General features: G+C 42.8%; 1 protein-coding gene across 1 annotated transcript in view; it reads left to right on the top strand.

Annotated features, from left to right (window-relative positions):
- The first annotated feature begins 5,457 nt into the window (after positions 1-5,457).
- Positions 5,458-16,175, top strand: part of LOC137427425 (uncharacterized) — a 36,112-nt gene continuing 25,394 nt past the window's right edge. The window contains exons 1-4 of the mRNA XM_078778215.1: positions 5,458-5,697; positions 9,562-9,624; positions 11,891-11,995; positions 13,864-14,007. Coding sequence (XP_078634341.1) covers positions 5,538-5,697; positions 9,562-9,624; positions 11,891-11,995; positions 13,864-14,007 — 472 coding nt within the window. The 5' untranslated portion in view covers positions 5,458-5,537. The remainder of the gene's footprint in view (positions 5,698-9,561; positions 9,625-11,890; positions 11,996-13,863; positions 14,008-16,175) is intronic.

Here is a 16,175-nt window from a genome sequence, read left to right as displayed (position 1 = left end):
GAGGAGAATAGATAACACAGGAAAAAGAGTGTGCAAGTAACAATGATTCGTGGTCTCTCAGCGTCATCTGTTGGATCCATCCATGGTACTGCAAGTTCCTTCGTGATCGATGGTCGAGGGGTTGAAAACATTATTTAACCCTCTATCTTTAAACAAAGCTCGGAGTGTCTAAATTCTTGAGTTACATGTTGTTACAAAGCACCTGGCATGTTTCACACTTCAAAACTAACAAGTTATATGACTTTTAAGATAACTAGGTTTGTGATTAAGAACACATGGTGGCCCGATCTCCAATCAGCTTGGGAAGGTTTGGGTCACACAGAAAGTACAATTCTCAGTTATTGTGAAGAATACAATTTATATCTTAACATCTATGTTGGGCTGAATTCCAGTGTCAAAAGGAAAGAAAGTGTACATTAGTTTTTTTCCCCAGAGAACGGCACTCCTCCAATGTAGTTGCTGTCACAATCTAATCTTTTTAGTGGGATGTGTCGGTGTAACCTTGCATGGAACTCAACACTTATTAAAAAATAGCTTTAGAACCACTTCTCTCGGCTTATACAAAATATTACTAATAATAAAATGTTTGTTCTATAGTCCAAACCATTTGAGTATACAGTTAAAGTTTTACGAACTTATAGACAGTTCTTTGGAAAAACAAAGCATGCCTTGTAATTTTAGTTATCGGCTCAGCAAGTGTGGAGCACGTCATGCAACACGGATTTGGCCTTCACTTCTCCAAGATAAAGTTTTCAAGAGTTACAAACGGCGGGAAGCTTTTCCGAGCAGGCAGGTTGCTCCGGCAATCGTTACGACCTGCCCACGAGTTTCCCTCTGGCCTAATTTACGACCCTCTCAGCCCAAATCTCTCAGAAAAGTTGTCAGAGCTGGTAAATTCTATAGAACACAATTAAAGCTGATTAATTTTTGTATTTATGAAGCTTAAGTAATTAAAACTTAAGTGTTTGCAACAACAGGTCGAGGCTCCAGGAAATCCACTCAATTACACAAATTACGTACGCAATTAATTTTCTTCCACAACAGCAGCATTTTCACCAACTTGGAAAAGTTCGATCCAAGCGTGTGGAGTAACCTCTCGAAGTCAATCTGTTCATTCATTATTGGTTTATCAGCAATGAATCCTTCCATCTGTTTGTTTATTATTCGACAGTCCAGACATTCTTCTTGAAATATATTTGACATGGTAGAAATCTGTTACATCATGTCTGCCCTGAAGGATAGCACATGGATGGTGGTGGTTTGTGTGTAGCCTGTGGCTGCTGGTTGCATCATTTTCTGAAGGCGCCGCTGATGCAATGCCCTATATTACCAGTCGGCTGGTATTCATTTATCCAACCTCGGAAGGATGACAAGCTGAGTTAACCCACCTCGTGTTAATTCAACGGCCTGACATGGGCTCAAAATCAGGACCCGAAGATTTCTTGATCGTTAAGCCAACAACAGGTTTTTCACATGGATGATTTTCAAACTCCTTGTGAATTAAAGTATTATCCTCATCTCTCTGATTTTTCATCATGAAGAACGGTAGAACACTATTTTATTCCTCAAAATACATTTAGTGAATCCCTTTATGAGAACTATCTTGTCCCACGTTCTTGAGTAAATATTTCTTTACTGTTTGAATAAATTAATGCCTTGAGAACAACATAGATCTCCAACCTTTCCCTGTGTTTGCAATACACATAAAGGTGTTTGTAAATGTTGTGAAAAATATCCTGAAACCTGAACAGGTGTGCGATGCTATCTGCTACCATAACTGACCCACAGAATCTTGTTTCTCACAGCCTGAGAGTCCTTTAGGTGCTTTTTTGCAAACTCCAAGCGGCTTTCATGTGTCTTTCACTGAGGAGAGGCTTCCGTCTGGCCACTCTGCCATAAAGCCCAGATCGGTGGAGTGTTGCAGTGATGGTTGTCCTTCTGGAAGTTTCTCCCATCTACACACAGGATCTCTGGAGCTCAGCCAGAGTGACCATCGGGTTCTTGGTCACCTCTTACCAAGGCCCTTCTCCCCCAATTGCTCAGTTTGGCCGGGCGGCCAGCTCGAGAAAGAGTCCTAGTTGTTCCAAACGTCTTCCATTTAAGAATTATGGAGGCCACTGTGCTGTTCGGAACCTTCAATGCAGCAGAATTTTTTTTGTAGGCTTCCCCAGATCTGTGCCTCGTCACAATCCTGTCTCCGAGCTCTGCAGGCAGTTCCTTCGACCTCATGACTTGGTTTATGCTCTGATATGCATTGTCAGCTGTGAGACCTTATATAGACAGGTGTGTGCCTTTCCAAATCATGTCCAATCAATTGAATTTACCACAGGTGGACTCCAATCAAGGTGTTGAAACATCTCAAAGATGATCAAGAGAAATGGGAGGCACCTGAGCTAAATTTAAAGTGTTATAGCAAAGGGTCTGAATACTTATGTCAATGTGATATTTCTGTTTTTTCTTTTTAATAAATTTGCAAAACTTTCTAAAATCCTGTTTTCTCTTTGTCATTATGGGGTATTGAGTGTAGATTGATGAGGGAAAAAATGAATTTAAACGATTTCAGCATAATGCTGCAACATAAAATGTGAAAAAAGTGAAGGGGTCTGAATACTTTCTGAATGCACTGTATGAAAAATAAACGTTGTATGTTTCTGCATGGTGTGTCTTATCTGTCTGCAGTGTGTGTGTCCTCGTAAAGGATGGTCTGGGATCGAGCGCGTTCGTCAGCCGCAGCGCTGGTGTTGGCGGGAACTGCCTGGTCCTTGGCGCAAGCCTCGCTTGTTTAAAAATCAGACCGGCCAGAATAAGCGGACCATCCAGAATCGCGGACCACCCACACAGCAGGAGCAGACCAGACACTGAATAAACATTCTCTGTGATTCACAGGAAATTAATTAAGATTAGATGTACATATAACATGATGTTAAATATGGACTAAGCAAATAATACTTTTTAAAAAGGCTATCAATTAAGCTCAATCAATTAATCCCTACCTCAAACAATTGTTGTGTTTAAATGCATGTACATGTATAACACACATAATCCTGTCATCTAAGAAACTTGGTTTGTGCTTGGATGGGAGATGTGTGCATGGAAGGCTGAGTGTTGTTCACTTGGCGCGGCAGAGACAGACACACACCTGTGTCAAGAGACAGACACAGACTGGCATGGATCGAGACACATACACAGACTCGCACGGCAGACACAGACACAGACCGGCGCAACAGAGACAGACCGGCGCAACAGAGACAGAAGCCACAGACAGACCGGCGCAACAGAGACAGAAGCCACAGACAGACCGGCTTGGCAGACAGGCACCCACAGGCACGGCAGAGACAGTGTATGTATGCATGTGTGTGTGTATGCCTGTGTTTGTCTGTGTGTGTGTGTTTATGTGTGTGTGTGTGTATGTGTGTGTCTGTGTGTGTGTGTGTGTGTATATAGATCCATAGATCTCCCGATGTCCCTGCTCTCTACTGTTGTGTTTGTGTGTTTCCCTCTCCCTGCCCCTCTTGTCTCCCGCTCCCTTCATTTTATGTTTTATGTGTCTGTTTGTGTTTTTTTTGTGTTTAATGCGTTAGCTCTTCACGAGCCTCGACTTTGTATACAAAAAAATATGTGAACGCAGGGGAAGAGAATCGTTGGCGCTGGTCTCTCCACCAACTTTCGAACTCGTTCCTCCACCAAAGTCCGAAGCAAGAGAAGGTCCAGCGCAGAGGGACACTCCAACGCAGGAGGGCAAAGGGAAGAGCTCCAAAATGCTGGCGAGCGAGAGGTTTTACTGGTGGTCTTCTGACGTCGGCTTGCTTTCCCTCCAACCAGTGCGTCGCTTATTGTGGCTCTTTTTGCACCTTCCTCACTGATTGGCCGATGTGTCATCGGTCGGTGGCCAATCAGTCTGCCGCTTCCTTCCACCAATCAGTGGCCAGCTTCTTACCCCATGGTGCGATCTTCCCATCAAAACCCTTTTGACCAATCATGCGCGAAGTGGGTGTGGCCTCAGCCTGCCTTACACGATGTTTGCCTGCTCTGGCAGCTGGTGATGTGGCTGACTGCGGCCCCATCGGCAATGCCCCGAACTGGCTTCCTGTCTGTTCTTCCTGTAAGTCTTGTGGCGGCAGGGGAAATTAATTAATGTGTGCAGCTAAGGGCCTAGCTAAGTGTCTATGGTGCGGTGCCAAAAGGGACAACATGATAGCGACAGGGGAGATGACATACAAGGGAATGTTACCCATAATCCCTGAACTAATTAGCATGCCCCGCCCCCTCATGACAGGGACAAATATCCAACTTGTCCGACATCCGGGCTGCAGGTCCCTGACTTACTGTACATCAAGATGATTCTTCTATCACGATCATCGGAGCATCTGCCTGTGCAGATCTACCTGGATCTAGATATTCCCCCCTACCCCAAATTCATAACAGTATTCACACCCCCTTGACTTTTTTCACCAGAGGATTTTAGAAATTTGGCAGAAGTTGCTGACCTTTGGCCTATGTTGATCTCAGAAATAGTTGGGGGTTGAATTCGTTGATCAGAATTGCAAATCCTCTTCAAATTTCAAGTTAATCGGATGAAAATTGAGGATTTTAGAAATTTGGCCTACGTTGACCCTTTTGGCCTATGTTGACCTAAAATATAATCAGTGGTTGAATTCAGTGACCAGATATGCAAATCCTCTTCAAATTTCAAGTCAATCAGATGAAAATTGAGGATTTTAGAAATTTGGACCATGTTGACCTTTTGGCCTATGTTGACCTTTTGGCTAATGTTGATCTCGGAAATACTTGGTGGTTGAATTTAGTGATCATAAATGCAAATCCTCTTCAAATTTAAAGTTAATCGGATGAAGATTGAGGATTTTAGAAATTTGGTCTACTCCGTTGACCTTTTAACCGACGTTGACCTAAAATATAATCAGTGGTTGAATTCAGTGACCAGATCTGCAAATCCTCTTCAAATTACAAGTCAATCGGATGAAAATTGAGGATTTTAGAAATTCGGCAAAGTTGGTGACCTTTGGCCTATGTTGACCTATTGACCCTTTTGAACCCTAAAACAACCAACTCTACCATTTGGTGAAGTTTCGTGAAGATCGGTTGAAAATTGTGACCTGTAGACGACTGACATACAGACAGAATAACGCACAAGATCGATCAATATAGTTGAAAAATCTTTGATTAATTATCAATATCACAATTAACAAACAAACTCAAATGCAACACCTTCTCCTCTGGCGAGGGTAACAGGTAAACATGGCGGAACATCTTTGGAAACTGTTAACAACATGAAAAATGAGGAAATAGTCCGAATGTCGAACTTTTAAACTTGTACAATAGGAGTTAAACTTGTTTAAAGATCTCAAGAAACGAACATCGTCACTTGCGAAGCGTCCAGGTTACATTTGGGGCGTGGTCTGGGAGTTCCGGGGAAGAGCTCATGACGGCATTCAAATTAGAGAAGAAGAGTCTAGAGAGTAAGAAGAGCACGTGGTCCCTGCTTCGCTGTCGCTGTCCCTAGGTTCTGTTGTACCAGAATGAATTGTCCCGAAGTGACAAACACCGAGCTGTGTCCGATGAACCGAGATCTCTCAGGTGAGAAACACAAAGTGAACCCTCCGGGATCCACGAGAATCTCCGATGGGAGGAACCTGCTCGGTCCGGGAGAATCTTCCGCGGATAAGGAGTTCGGACCCGGTGCGTGACGTTCTTGTTCCCGTGCGGGGTCCGTGCTGTGCACCATGTACGTTAATAGTTTATGTGGGAATCACACCATGTACGGATCGGGTTCAGTCGTACAATATCGTGTCGATGTCCTGATCGGGTTCCTTCGTACAATATCGTGTCGATGTCCTGATCGGGTTCCTTCGTACAATATCGTGTCGATGTCCTGATCGGGTTCCTTCGTACAATATCGTGTCGATCTCCTGATCGGGTCCCCTCGTACAATCTCGTGTCGATGTCCTGATCGGGTTCCTTCGTGCAATATCGTGTCAATGTCCTGATCGGGTTCCTTCGTACAATATCGTGTCGATCTCCTGATCGGGTCCCCTCGTACAATATCGTGTCGATGTCCTGATCGGATTCCTTCGTGCAATATCGTGTCGATGTCCTGATCGGGTTCCTTTCGTACAATATCGTGTCGATCTCCTGATCGGGTTCAGTTGTACAATATCGTGTCGATCCTCGTACAATCTCGTGTCGATGTCCTGATCGGGTTCCTTCGTGCAATATCGTGTCGATGTCCTGATCGGGTTCCTTCGTGCAATATCGTGTCGATGTCCTGATCGGGTCCCCTCGTACAATATCGTGTCGATATCCTGACCTTGTGAATCGATCTCGTTCGTTGTAATCGGAGCTCGAACGGACATTTTGATTCCTGAGAGCAGATTCGTTATTTGACGATTTTGAGAAGTTCGATCGTTTCTCCCTGTTATCGACAAAATGAATGGAGGAGTTGAGTTTATTTTAACAGAATAGACAATGATAGGATCAGGGACATTAACCTGAATGTAAATAAGATTATAGTTCGGACGGTGTAAGATCGGGGTCCATCAATCAGATTCATTAACGAGGAAATTCGACGCAGGAGGACATTCGGCCCATCTTGTCTCTGTTACACCAACACGAAATGCAACAAGAAAGCATCAGAAATGCAAAGCCCGTCTGTGTCCGTTTGTATTCTGTCTTCTTCTTCTTCCATATATTCAAAACGACGAAAACTGTTTTAAAAAATACAAAATGAAAATTGATGATTTTTACGCAACCTAGACCTTTTGACAAAATTATTAATTTACTTTCTACATATTATCATAATAGAGCTTTGGTGAAAATTTGATGATAATAGCTCAATGGTAAAAAAGTTACGACCCGGACAGACACACGCACATGCAGACAGACACACAAAAGTGATTGCAAAACCCCGCCTCCTGCTGTGCAAGGGACGTGCTAAATAGGAGAGTTCACGGAATACTCCAACACGACACCCTACTCGCCACCTCTTCCTCCTTTTCACTGCCTTCCTCCATCGTCACCCCACCCCTCCTTGGAAACCTTGATGATGGCCTCCAACTCCTCCTCAGTCAGCTCCTCAACACCTTCAGCCCCATGGGGTGAATGATACATCATCATCGGCTTAATCATGCTGTCCCTTGTGGCATTGGTGCAGCAGAGAAGAGGCACCCGGTCCTTTGTAGCCTTGAATGCTGTCCTCTCTCGCTTTGAGATAAAAGTCCTTGTCTGTGTGCATCCGCATCTATGTATTATTTATTTTAAAATGCTTTCTTTGCAGCCGCTTGTCCGATCGATGAAAAACTTTAAAGAGAGGATGCAATACTAATGGAGAATATTTTATTGATATGTCTGATGTCATCTGGGTGAGCCTGATATTGGCTTAGCGGGTAGGGTGCTGGCTTGGGATCCTAGGATCCTGGGTTTGAATCCCGGTCGATCGCTGAATTAACGCCAGTTTGGGTTGACTCGGCCTGTCATCCTTCCGAGGTCGGCAAATTGAGTACCAGTTCACTGGTAATTCCCTGTGTGTGGCAAGAGGTGACTAACAGGGTTGGCGGCAGGAACGGCATCCGGTCATAAAACATTGCTTCAAAAAGGGGACCACGGTGCCCGAAAAAGGCCGACCCCTGCTCTGCGGGGAAAAATGGCCTCTAAAGGTGGTTCTGATGTCATTGGTCACATGGTATGGCAGGCATTTGGATTAAAGGGAAAGAGTTTGAACCTCATTTTCTCTGAAACCAACAGCAACACAACAGGCATTTTAAGGCCATTTTCCCTGCTAGAGCGGGCGTTAGCCTTGCGGAGAATGTCCATGACAATCTTCTCCATTTTGCCCAATTTTCTGCATCTCCCCTTGTTAACCCCCTTGCCCGCATTTCTTCTTCCACCACATTTAGCCAAGCCTTTTTCTGTCTTTCCCGTCCTCTACTTCCTTCTACATTCATTTCCATCACTCTTCTCAACCAGTCACATTCATCCTTCTTCAACACATGACCAAACCATCTCACACATGTTTCTCTTCACAGCATCCATCACAGGTTCCATTCCCATCATCTTTCGCAATTCATCATTTGTCTTCCTTTCCCTCTACGATACTCCACACATCCACCGAACCATTCGCATGTCCACCCTTTCCAGCCTTCGTTGCTGCTCTACGTTCATTACCCATGTCTCAATCCCATAAATCATAACACTTCTCACACATGCAGCATACACCTTTCCCTTCAGCTTCAACGACACTCCCCTCCTCGTCAGCACTCTACTCAGTTCCCGAAACTTCTTCCATGCACATCTCACTCTCGCAACCGTTGCCGAGTCTGCTCCACCTTCTCCATTCAACATGTCTCCTAGGCAGCAAAATGTTTTCACACCTGCCAGCTTCACGCCGTCTCCAAGATCCAACTCAACATTTCCTCCATCTGCAGCTCCCTCTGTGCACACCTTACACTTGAATGTAGCTGCCACACTGGTTAATGACCCTCTCAGACCACTACATTTTTGATGAACACACTCAGCGCACATTGTACATTGAATGGAGTTCACCCCGACACCCTTCCTGCACACAGCACACGGCCACTTCCCAGTTCTTTCCACCTCACCACATCCTTTACCACTTGCCATCACCTTTGTTTTTCCGATATTCACCTTCAGACCTTTTGTCTCCATACATTCCTTCCACTTGTTCATCTTCTCCTTCAGTCCATCCATACTTTCCGCAATCAACACCAGATCATCTGCACACAACAACCCCCACGGTAAATCCTCCTTTACGTTCCGAGCCAGCACCTCCATCACAGCTACAAATAGTGGTGGACTTAGTACCGACCCCTGATGCACTCCTACCTTCACATCAAACTCACCACTGTTCCCATCCTTCGTCCTTACAGCTGTGTGCGCTCTCGTACATCGCCATGAAATGGGATTTTCTCGTACATTGCCATGAAAAATCATTTTCTCTGAAACCGCTGAACAATTTTTTTTCAAACTCGGGATATTTCATTAACTCCCCATGGGCATTATAGGGGGATAATGATGATGTCATCGGTGACGTCGTATACCTGTCTTAATTGGTTGAATTGAAATCTTTATCCGAAAAATCAGAAATTTAATATGTCTGATCGACAACCCGATGTGAGTAAATAAATTATTTGTTATTGGTCACATGGTCTCGTGGCCATATTGGATTGAGAACCAAAATGTAAAAATACCTTCTCCAGAGACGTGTTACAGATCGATGCAAAGCTTCATGCATATGATCGACTCATTATGGGCAATATAGTTTGAAATGTATTTAATGTTCACCTTTTAATACAATTTAGCCTTAATGTGCACAGAAGTGGTCGTTAATTCTCGTGATAATCAATCAATAAAGCTATGAATAATAGCAATGTATGTGGCATATTAGGGTGCATGGATGACACGGGTATATGGGCGATGGTATTTTTCTTCAGAATGAGCATGTGAGGTGAGACTATGTGCTCTATGAGTGCCGTTCTAGTTTATAAATGTTCCTTAAAATTGAGTTTGAGTGCGATGTTTTATTTTCAGATTTTGTTGCGGCTGTGAAGGTGGAGTCCACGTTTCTGGACCAGTCCTCCTCATTTCACAAAGGTTTGAGCAACGACAACATTTGCCAACTGAAGTTTCTCATCGATCTTGAAAAAACAACATAAAAATTTCATTAATTCTTTCCAAGAGACTCGTGATATATTAGTTCGGTGAGATCTTCATGCTAATTATTCTAAATATTGTATGTGGAATTGGTTTGTTTATTATACAGTAAACCCTTGTTTTACACGGGGATTACGATCCTGGAAACACGGGGGTTAGGTTCCAATCTCAGTCCTCTCGCTGATAACTTGAGTCAAGTATTGGAGCTGGTTACAGGAGTCAACCTCTCACGTGTCATTAAACCAGAGCATTCACTTCCCCTTACGTTTTCTGTGCATTTATTTATTTTGCGGATACTGGACTTGTTAACGCCATTATGTCTGTCCAGTGGTGCAGCACTCTCGCCCCAACCCTGCTTACCCAAACCCTCCACTTTCTGTGGCAGAGATGTCACTTTCCTCGACGCTTTTGTAATTGGTTCATCCCCAACAACATATTTCATCTTGGGAGCCATGGCTAAGAATGACGAATGGCAATAATAACCGAAAATGAAGGAATTCATTTCAATGACGCAGAGATGGGTATAGTGCAGTACTGTACATACTGCGTGTCTGAGTTACCACTTGCACGCATCAGTGCAACTGAGTGCACATGTCACTGTGGCAGAGAAATAAAAATTCCGACCAGGTGGAAAAATGCCATGTAACGGTGAGACCGGACCTGCGTAAACACAGAACGGGATGCAGAAAATGATAATGTGTAATGTCGAAACTGTGTTAACCAAACCCGTGTAAAACAAGGGATAACTGTATATGACTGTATTGTAGAAGTGACGTGTTTATTAGAAAAGTTGGACAGACGTAAAAAATATAAAACGTGTCAGTTACTGTATTTTTATTATTGCAGTTCGATTTACAATCCATAGAAAGATTGTTGGTGTTCTTGGAAGTTGCGGATATGAAATGATCTCACGGTAATGTGCAGTCTCTAGTTCATTCAAGATATAAAAGCATCTCACATCAATGAGCAGTCTCGCACCAGAGGAAGGGACTTTTGGGAATGCTTGTGAATTACAGAAGTCAAAGAGCAGAGCAGAAAGAAGAGCTCATCACCATTTGTGTTTTTGTGTGGAGTAGAGTAGAGTAGAGCAGAGTGGTGCACGATGGTGCAGCATAGAGTGCAGCACAGTGCTGAGCCAAGCTGGCGGGTTTGTGCATTTTTTGTGTTTTATCTTTTTAATAAACTCAAGTTTGGACTCAACGATCTGACAGTTGGACATCAATCAATGAAAATACCTTGAATTTTATGACACAGTGAATCAGGTACTTGTTATTTACCCAACCTTCATGTTACTGTCCAGTTGATCAAGTATTGCGGTAAATCAAAATTCCAGGTGTGTTATCCTGCTGTGTACACATGGTATGTGACACAAGGTAACTGGAAAAACAAAATAAAATTACAAGTATATATACATTCATATACATTCAATGCCAAATAAATAAATATCCTCCAGCGCGGCATTGCAGGGGCAGCATTGGCGCCCGGCAATACCGCCGCCGTACAGCTCATAGAGACTGTATTGGGAGGGAGAGGTGTACAATAATTGATTGATTAATTGCATCATGAAAATCAATAGATAATGATCATAAAATATTTTCGTAATCAATTGGCTTACAGCATAGTTAAACCAGCAGTGCTTCATCTGAAGATGTAACTTTTTGGAAATTAATTAAATAAATCATTGATCGAAGAATTAAATAATTAATCGATTAATTGATCAATAAATCAAAAATAGCCTTTGCAGCCAAATCACTTGGTCATTGTCGTGTTCAAATATCAGCTTTCTCGTTCAAAAGTTGCCTGCGATATTGCCCAGATGTGAAAGGAAATAAATAAGTACTTAATCGATAATAATTAAGTAACATCAATTAATTTATCAATCAAAAAACAAAAAATAACGTTTTAGCCAAAGCACTTGCTCACTGTTGTTCCGAAATTTCAGCTTCCCAGCTCAAAGGATGGCTGAGATATCTCCTGCACAAACAAACAAACAAACAAACAAACAAGAAAGCAACCAGAGTGAAAACTGAATACACCCTTTCAGCGTGCGTCATTGCCGAGCCCCCTTTGGTGCCCGACAATGACGTCATGCAGCGCCTGGAGATGGCACAGGAAAGGAGCATTGTGCAATGAACCTTCAAATCTATGCCACACCAAAGCTTTGTTCCTTCTTTGTTTTGTTTTTTAAGGATGTTTGTCTTTTCAGATTCGATTGTGAAAGTGAAGGTTGAATCTGATTTTGAGGATGATCCAACATCTCGAGAGAAAGGTCTGAACCACAACAACATTCTGCTTGTTCCGTTACAGACAGGTATGTGTGCATGTCCAATGTACGTACTGAGGTTCTTCTCTGGAGAGATGCTGCTGTTGGACTTTTCTTAAGACCACAGAATGATTCAAAGACCCAACTCATTAATAACGGATTCTCCTCTGCACATTGAGTCATCACAATATTTGTTTGAGATGTTCCGGGTGCAACTTCTTTCGAGTTTGCTTCTGTGTCCATCTTGTTCACCCCGTGCAGCCTCCCCTACCTCTCATTCCTCCCCACATCTTCTACTTATCTCGATTTGTCCCTTAACCCCGCCGTTCTTGTGTTTTCTCTTTATTTATACTGTTCCTTTTGTTTTGTTACGTCCCAATCCAATCTGTGTTTTACCTCCTCCACCAGCGGCGACTTTGTCAACAAAAAAAGAAAAGGACATGCTTGTACTGACGGCTGTGTGGAAACGGTTAGATGATGAGTAAATTGGTAATAATATTCAAAGCAACCAAAAATTCGGATCAGATGTCCTATAAATAACATCATTCACTATGGACACTCACATTACACAAAGCAAAATAAGGAGAGAATAAAGTTGTTGTAATTGCACGTTGTCATATGTTTAGGTATTTCAGGGTTTAATTGAATATTGTCACGTCATAAGCCCAGCTAATGCAGGCATTCTGAGTCAGAGTTCTAAGACCTCTGTGAATGACTGAAGGCAAAATGTGGGAAAAAAAAATTCTGATAATTAAAAGGGTTTATTTTCTCCGCCCACCGAAGGTAGACGGAGGTTATGTTTTCACCACTGTTTGTCTGCAGGATATCACAAAAAGTTGTGGACAGATTCGGATGGAATTCGGTGGGCAGGTTGCGTGTGTGACTGGGACGAATTGGTTTGATTTTTGGTGAAGATTGACATCCATATTCGGATAAAATCCTGATTAGAAGGGAAGTAGCAGGGCAATTACCGAGAAGCTGCTTCAATCTCCTAAATTCTTGGATGTAATAAAGTGTGGAATGCGGCATTGCTCAGAGGGAGTCCTATGCTTTATGAGCTTGGTCTTCAATGTAGTCTGCAGGACATTCGTTGGAGGTTGGAGTAAAATATCCATCATCTTCGTTGCATAGTCTGGTGACAAGGAGCCAACAATGCATTTGAACCATGTGAACTTGGGAGAGATGTTTCCGGGATCGAATTGAGCTTTGACTTACGTACACCACAGCTGCGGGTCACGAGGCCAGAACTGTGGCAGCTTCAACGAAATTGATGGCACTGATAAAGCTGGTTGAGCGTCCGGGAAGGGTATTACTGGCCGTTCGTTTCCGACGACTCGTTGCGTGCTTGAAACACCTTGTCCATCCCTTTGAGAATCACGTCATGGACATCAATTTAGTGTGGAAGGAAAGATATCCGAGACGTTGGGATTCCGAGTCAAGTCTTTTCTAAACTTTATCGTTGAAGCCTCTGCAGAAGCTCCTTTCCAAAAAACCAAAAAATCCCCAATAAACCAAAGGTAAATAAAGCGTATTCACATATTAGAAACCAAATGTAAAATTATGCTTTTGAAAGCACATAGCACTTTCTTGATGTGATTGTGCTACAGTCCTCCACCTGGCCTCATCTCCACAGGAGGTTTTACAAAATACACCATCACCATATTCTGCTCTCATAGTTACAATCATTACTCTGTTTGTGCACATATTATGTTCAACGTACCCCTGCGATATCCATAATTTTACCATTTTTTCAATTAACCCCCTCCTTTGTTGACCTCTTTGGTTAAGTAGGAAAATGATTTTGTCTGTTGTAGATGCCAAGTGTTTCTCCCACTACTTAGTATGGTTGTTTCGGTTTTGAATTGCTTGTTTATCCCTTCCTTTATTGTAATGAACTGCTGTCACATGGTTTACAGATGAAGCTCAAGTAGTGAAGTCAGAAACCTTCCAAAACAACCTCCTTCAGACTTCCCAGGATGCTTTGAGCTGTAATCATCTAAAGCAGGAACCATGTGATTCTCCACCCACTGAGCCAATTGAAGCTGATCAGCTGCTCGAAGGTAAGCCGAGCTGTCCATAGATCACGTCACCTTGTGTTTACTTGTTTAGTTCATTCTTTCACATTTAAATAATTTTTTCAAAACTTGGAGATTGACAGATCAATTGAGATTGTTTTCACTAAAATGCTTATGTGAATGAGACAGGGATAAGTCGTAGGACAATGTTGTTTCTGGACCACCCTCATTTCCCCATGCACTTACATGTAAATTTTCCTCTCACCCTCACTTTTCTTCATTTCCCCTCAACACCTCTATTCCTGCCACTCCTTGGTCCTATGGACCTTTTACTCTTACTATCAATGATCATTGTTGTCTAGTAGACCACTCAAACAATGATCCTACAAATATTTGTTTATGCGTAGGAAATAATTTAATTCTCCTACAACTCTCATCACCATCTAATATATTAACAAAGAAGATGTTTGAGTTTGGTTCTTTATCAAGATATTTTAACTGAGCTAAGATAAAATGGTAAACCTCCCTCAATGTTCTTGTTTGAGCACCTCCAGTGCCACGCACCATTTTAAAATTAAAGTATATATTTTCCTGACAACCATCAAAGTTTTCCATCCACTCAAAAATATTTCCATCTTTTTCACCCAACTCACCGGTATTTAAATTAATTCTCTTATTTGTTTTGTGAACTTTTTTACCAGTTGCCTTTTCAATTTTACCTATTTGATATTTTTCACATTCATTATTTTTACCATTTATATACCAAGGTTGATTACACCTCCACTCTTTGGTTTGGTTGATACTTGGTTCTATCATTTATGTCTGGGGTGGGGAAGCTCCGGCCTCCGGGCCGTATACGGCCCGCGAGACCGTTTGATCCGGCCTGCGAGGCAATTCATCTATCTATAATTCCAGTAATCTCTCCTTTTCAAGGTTTTAAATTAATCGGACAAAGGGTAACCAAGTTATGGCCAAAAACGATTCAACCAATCAGAGAGGAGCGAGCTTTCACATGTTGTAACGGTCAACGAATGCCGAACGTGGCGAGCAGACGCTGCCCCGGACGGCACATTTGAGAACTTATTCATTTATTTGACTTTGGCAAAAATATGTTGGCGCTAACAGAATAATTGCCATCAAATTATAACGAATTTGCGATTAATCGTAATTGCGATATGCGACCTTCCGGACAGTCAAGTGAGTTCCGGACAGTCGTAACTGCGATATGCGACCTTCCGGATAGTCAAGTGATCGCATGATCTCATGTCATCATTTCATTCAGTATATGCAAACATGGCGACTAACAAGAAAAGAAAGGTAGATGCGGAATGTCGCGCTTTCCAAGAGAAATGGGCAAACGATTATTTCTTTGTGGAAGTAAAAGGCAAGCCAGTATGCCTAGTTTGTCGGGAAGCGCACTCGGTGATGAAAAAGGCCAACCTCGAGCGTCATTACAGCTCGAAACATGCTAAACTGGACGAGTTGAAAGGACAAATGCGCTTGGATAAAGTTAACGTTCTTCGGCGGAGTTTTGGTGCTCAACGAGCAGTCTTCATAAGACCACAATCTGACCGAGACAACACTACGCATGCTAGTTTTGTGGTGAGTGAGCTAATCGCTAAGAAGCTGATGCCGCATTCAGAAGGAGAATTTGTGAAGGAGTGCCTTGTTGCCGCTGCGGAGCTGCTCGCACCGGACAAAGTAAAATTGTTCCAAAGTGTCAGTTTGTCTTGAAGAACCGTCTCAGATCGGATTACTGACATGGCACAAGATATTGAGAAAACACTGAAGGACACCGCAAGAGATTTCCAGTTTTTCTTTCTGGCCTGCGATGAGACAACGGACATAACAAACACCGCCCAACTAGCCATTTTTGTGCAGGGGATTACAGCTGAGTTTGATACGAGGGAGGAGTTGCTGTCTTTGCAAGCCATGCATGGCACCACCAAAGGTGAGGATTTGTTTGAGCAAGTTGTTTTGGCTATGAACAAATTCGAACTGCAGTTTGACAAGTTAAGTGGCCTGGCCACGGATGGAACCCCAGCCATGGTTGGCGCGCAAAAGGGATTGACTGCATTGTTCAAAAAAGAAATGAGTCGTCTCAGTCTCAATCCAAGTGAGTTAGTTGTATGCCACTGTATCATACACCAAGAGAATCTGTGTGCACAGTCCCTGAAGCTCAACAATGTGATGACAACTATCGTTTCCACCAT

The sequence above is a fragment of the Myxine glutinosa genome, chromosome 5, assembly GCF_964187855.1.
Source record: "Myxine glutinosa chromosome 5, kmMyxGlut1.1, whole genome shotgun sequence".
Classification (NCBI taxonomy): Eukaryota; Metazoa; Chordata; class Myxini; order Myxiniformes; family Myxinidae; genus Myxine; species Myxine glutinosa.
Note: the sequence above shows the minus strand (reverse complement) of the source record. Positions and strands in the feature narration are given on the sequence as shown.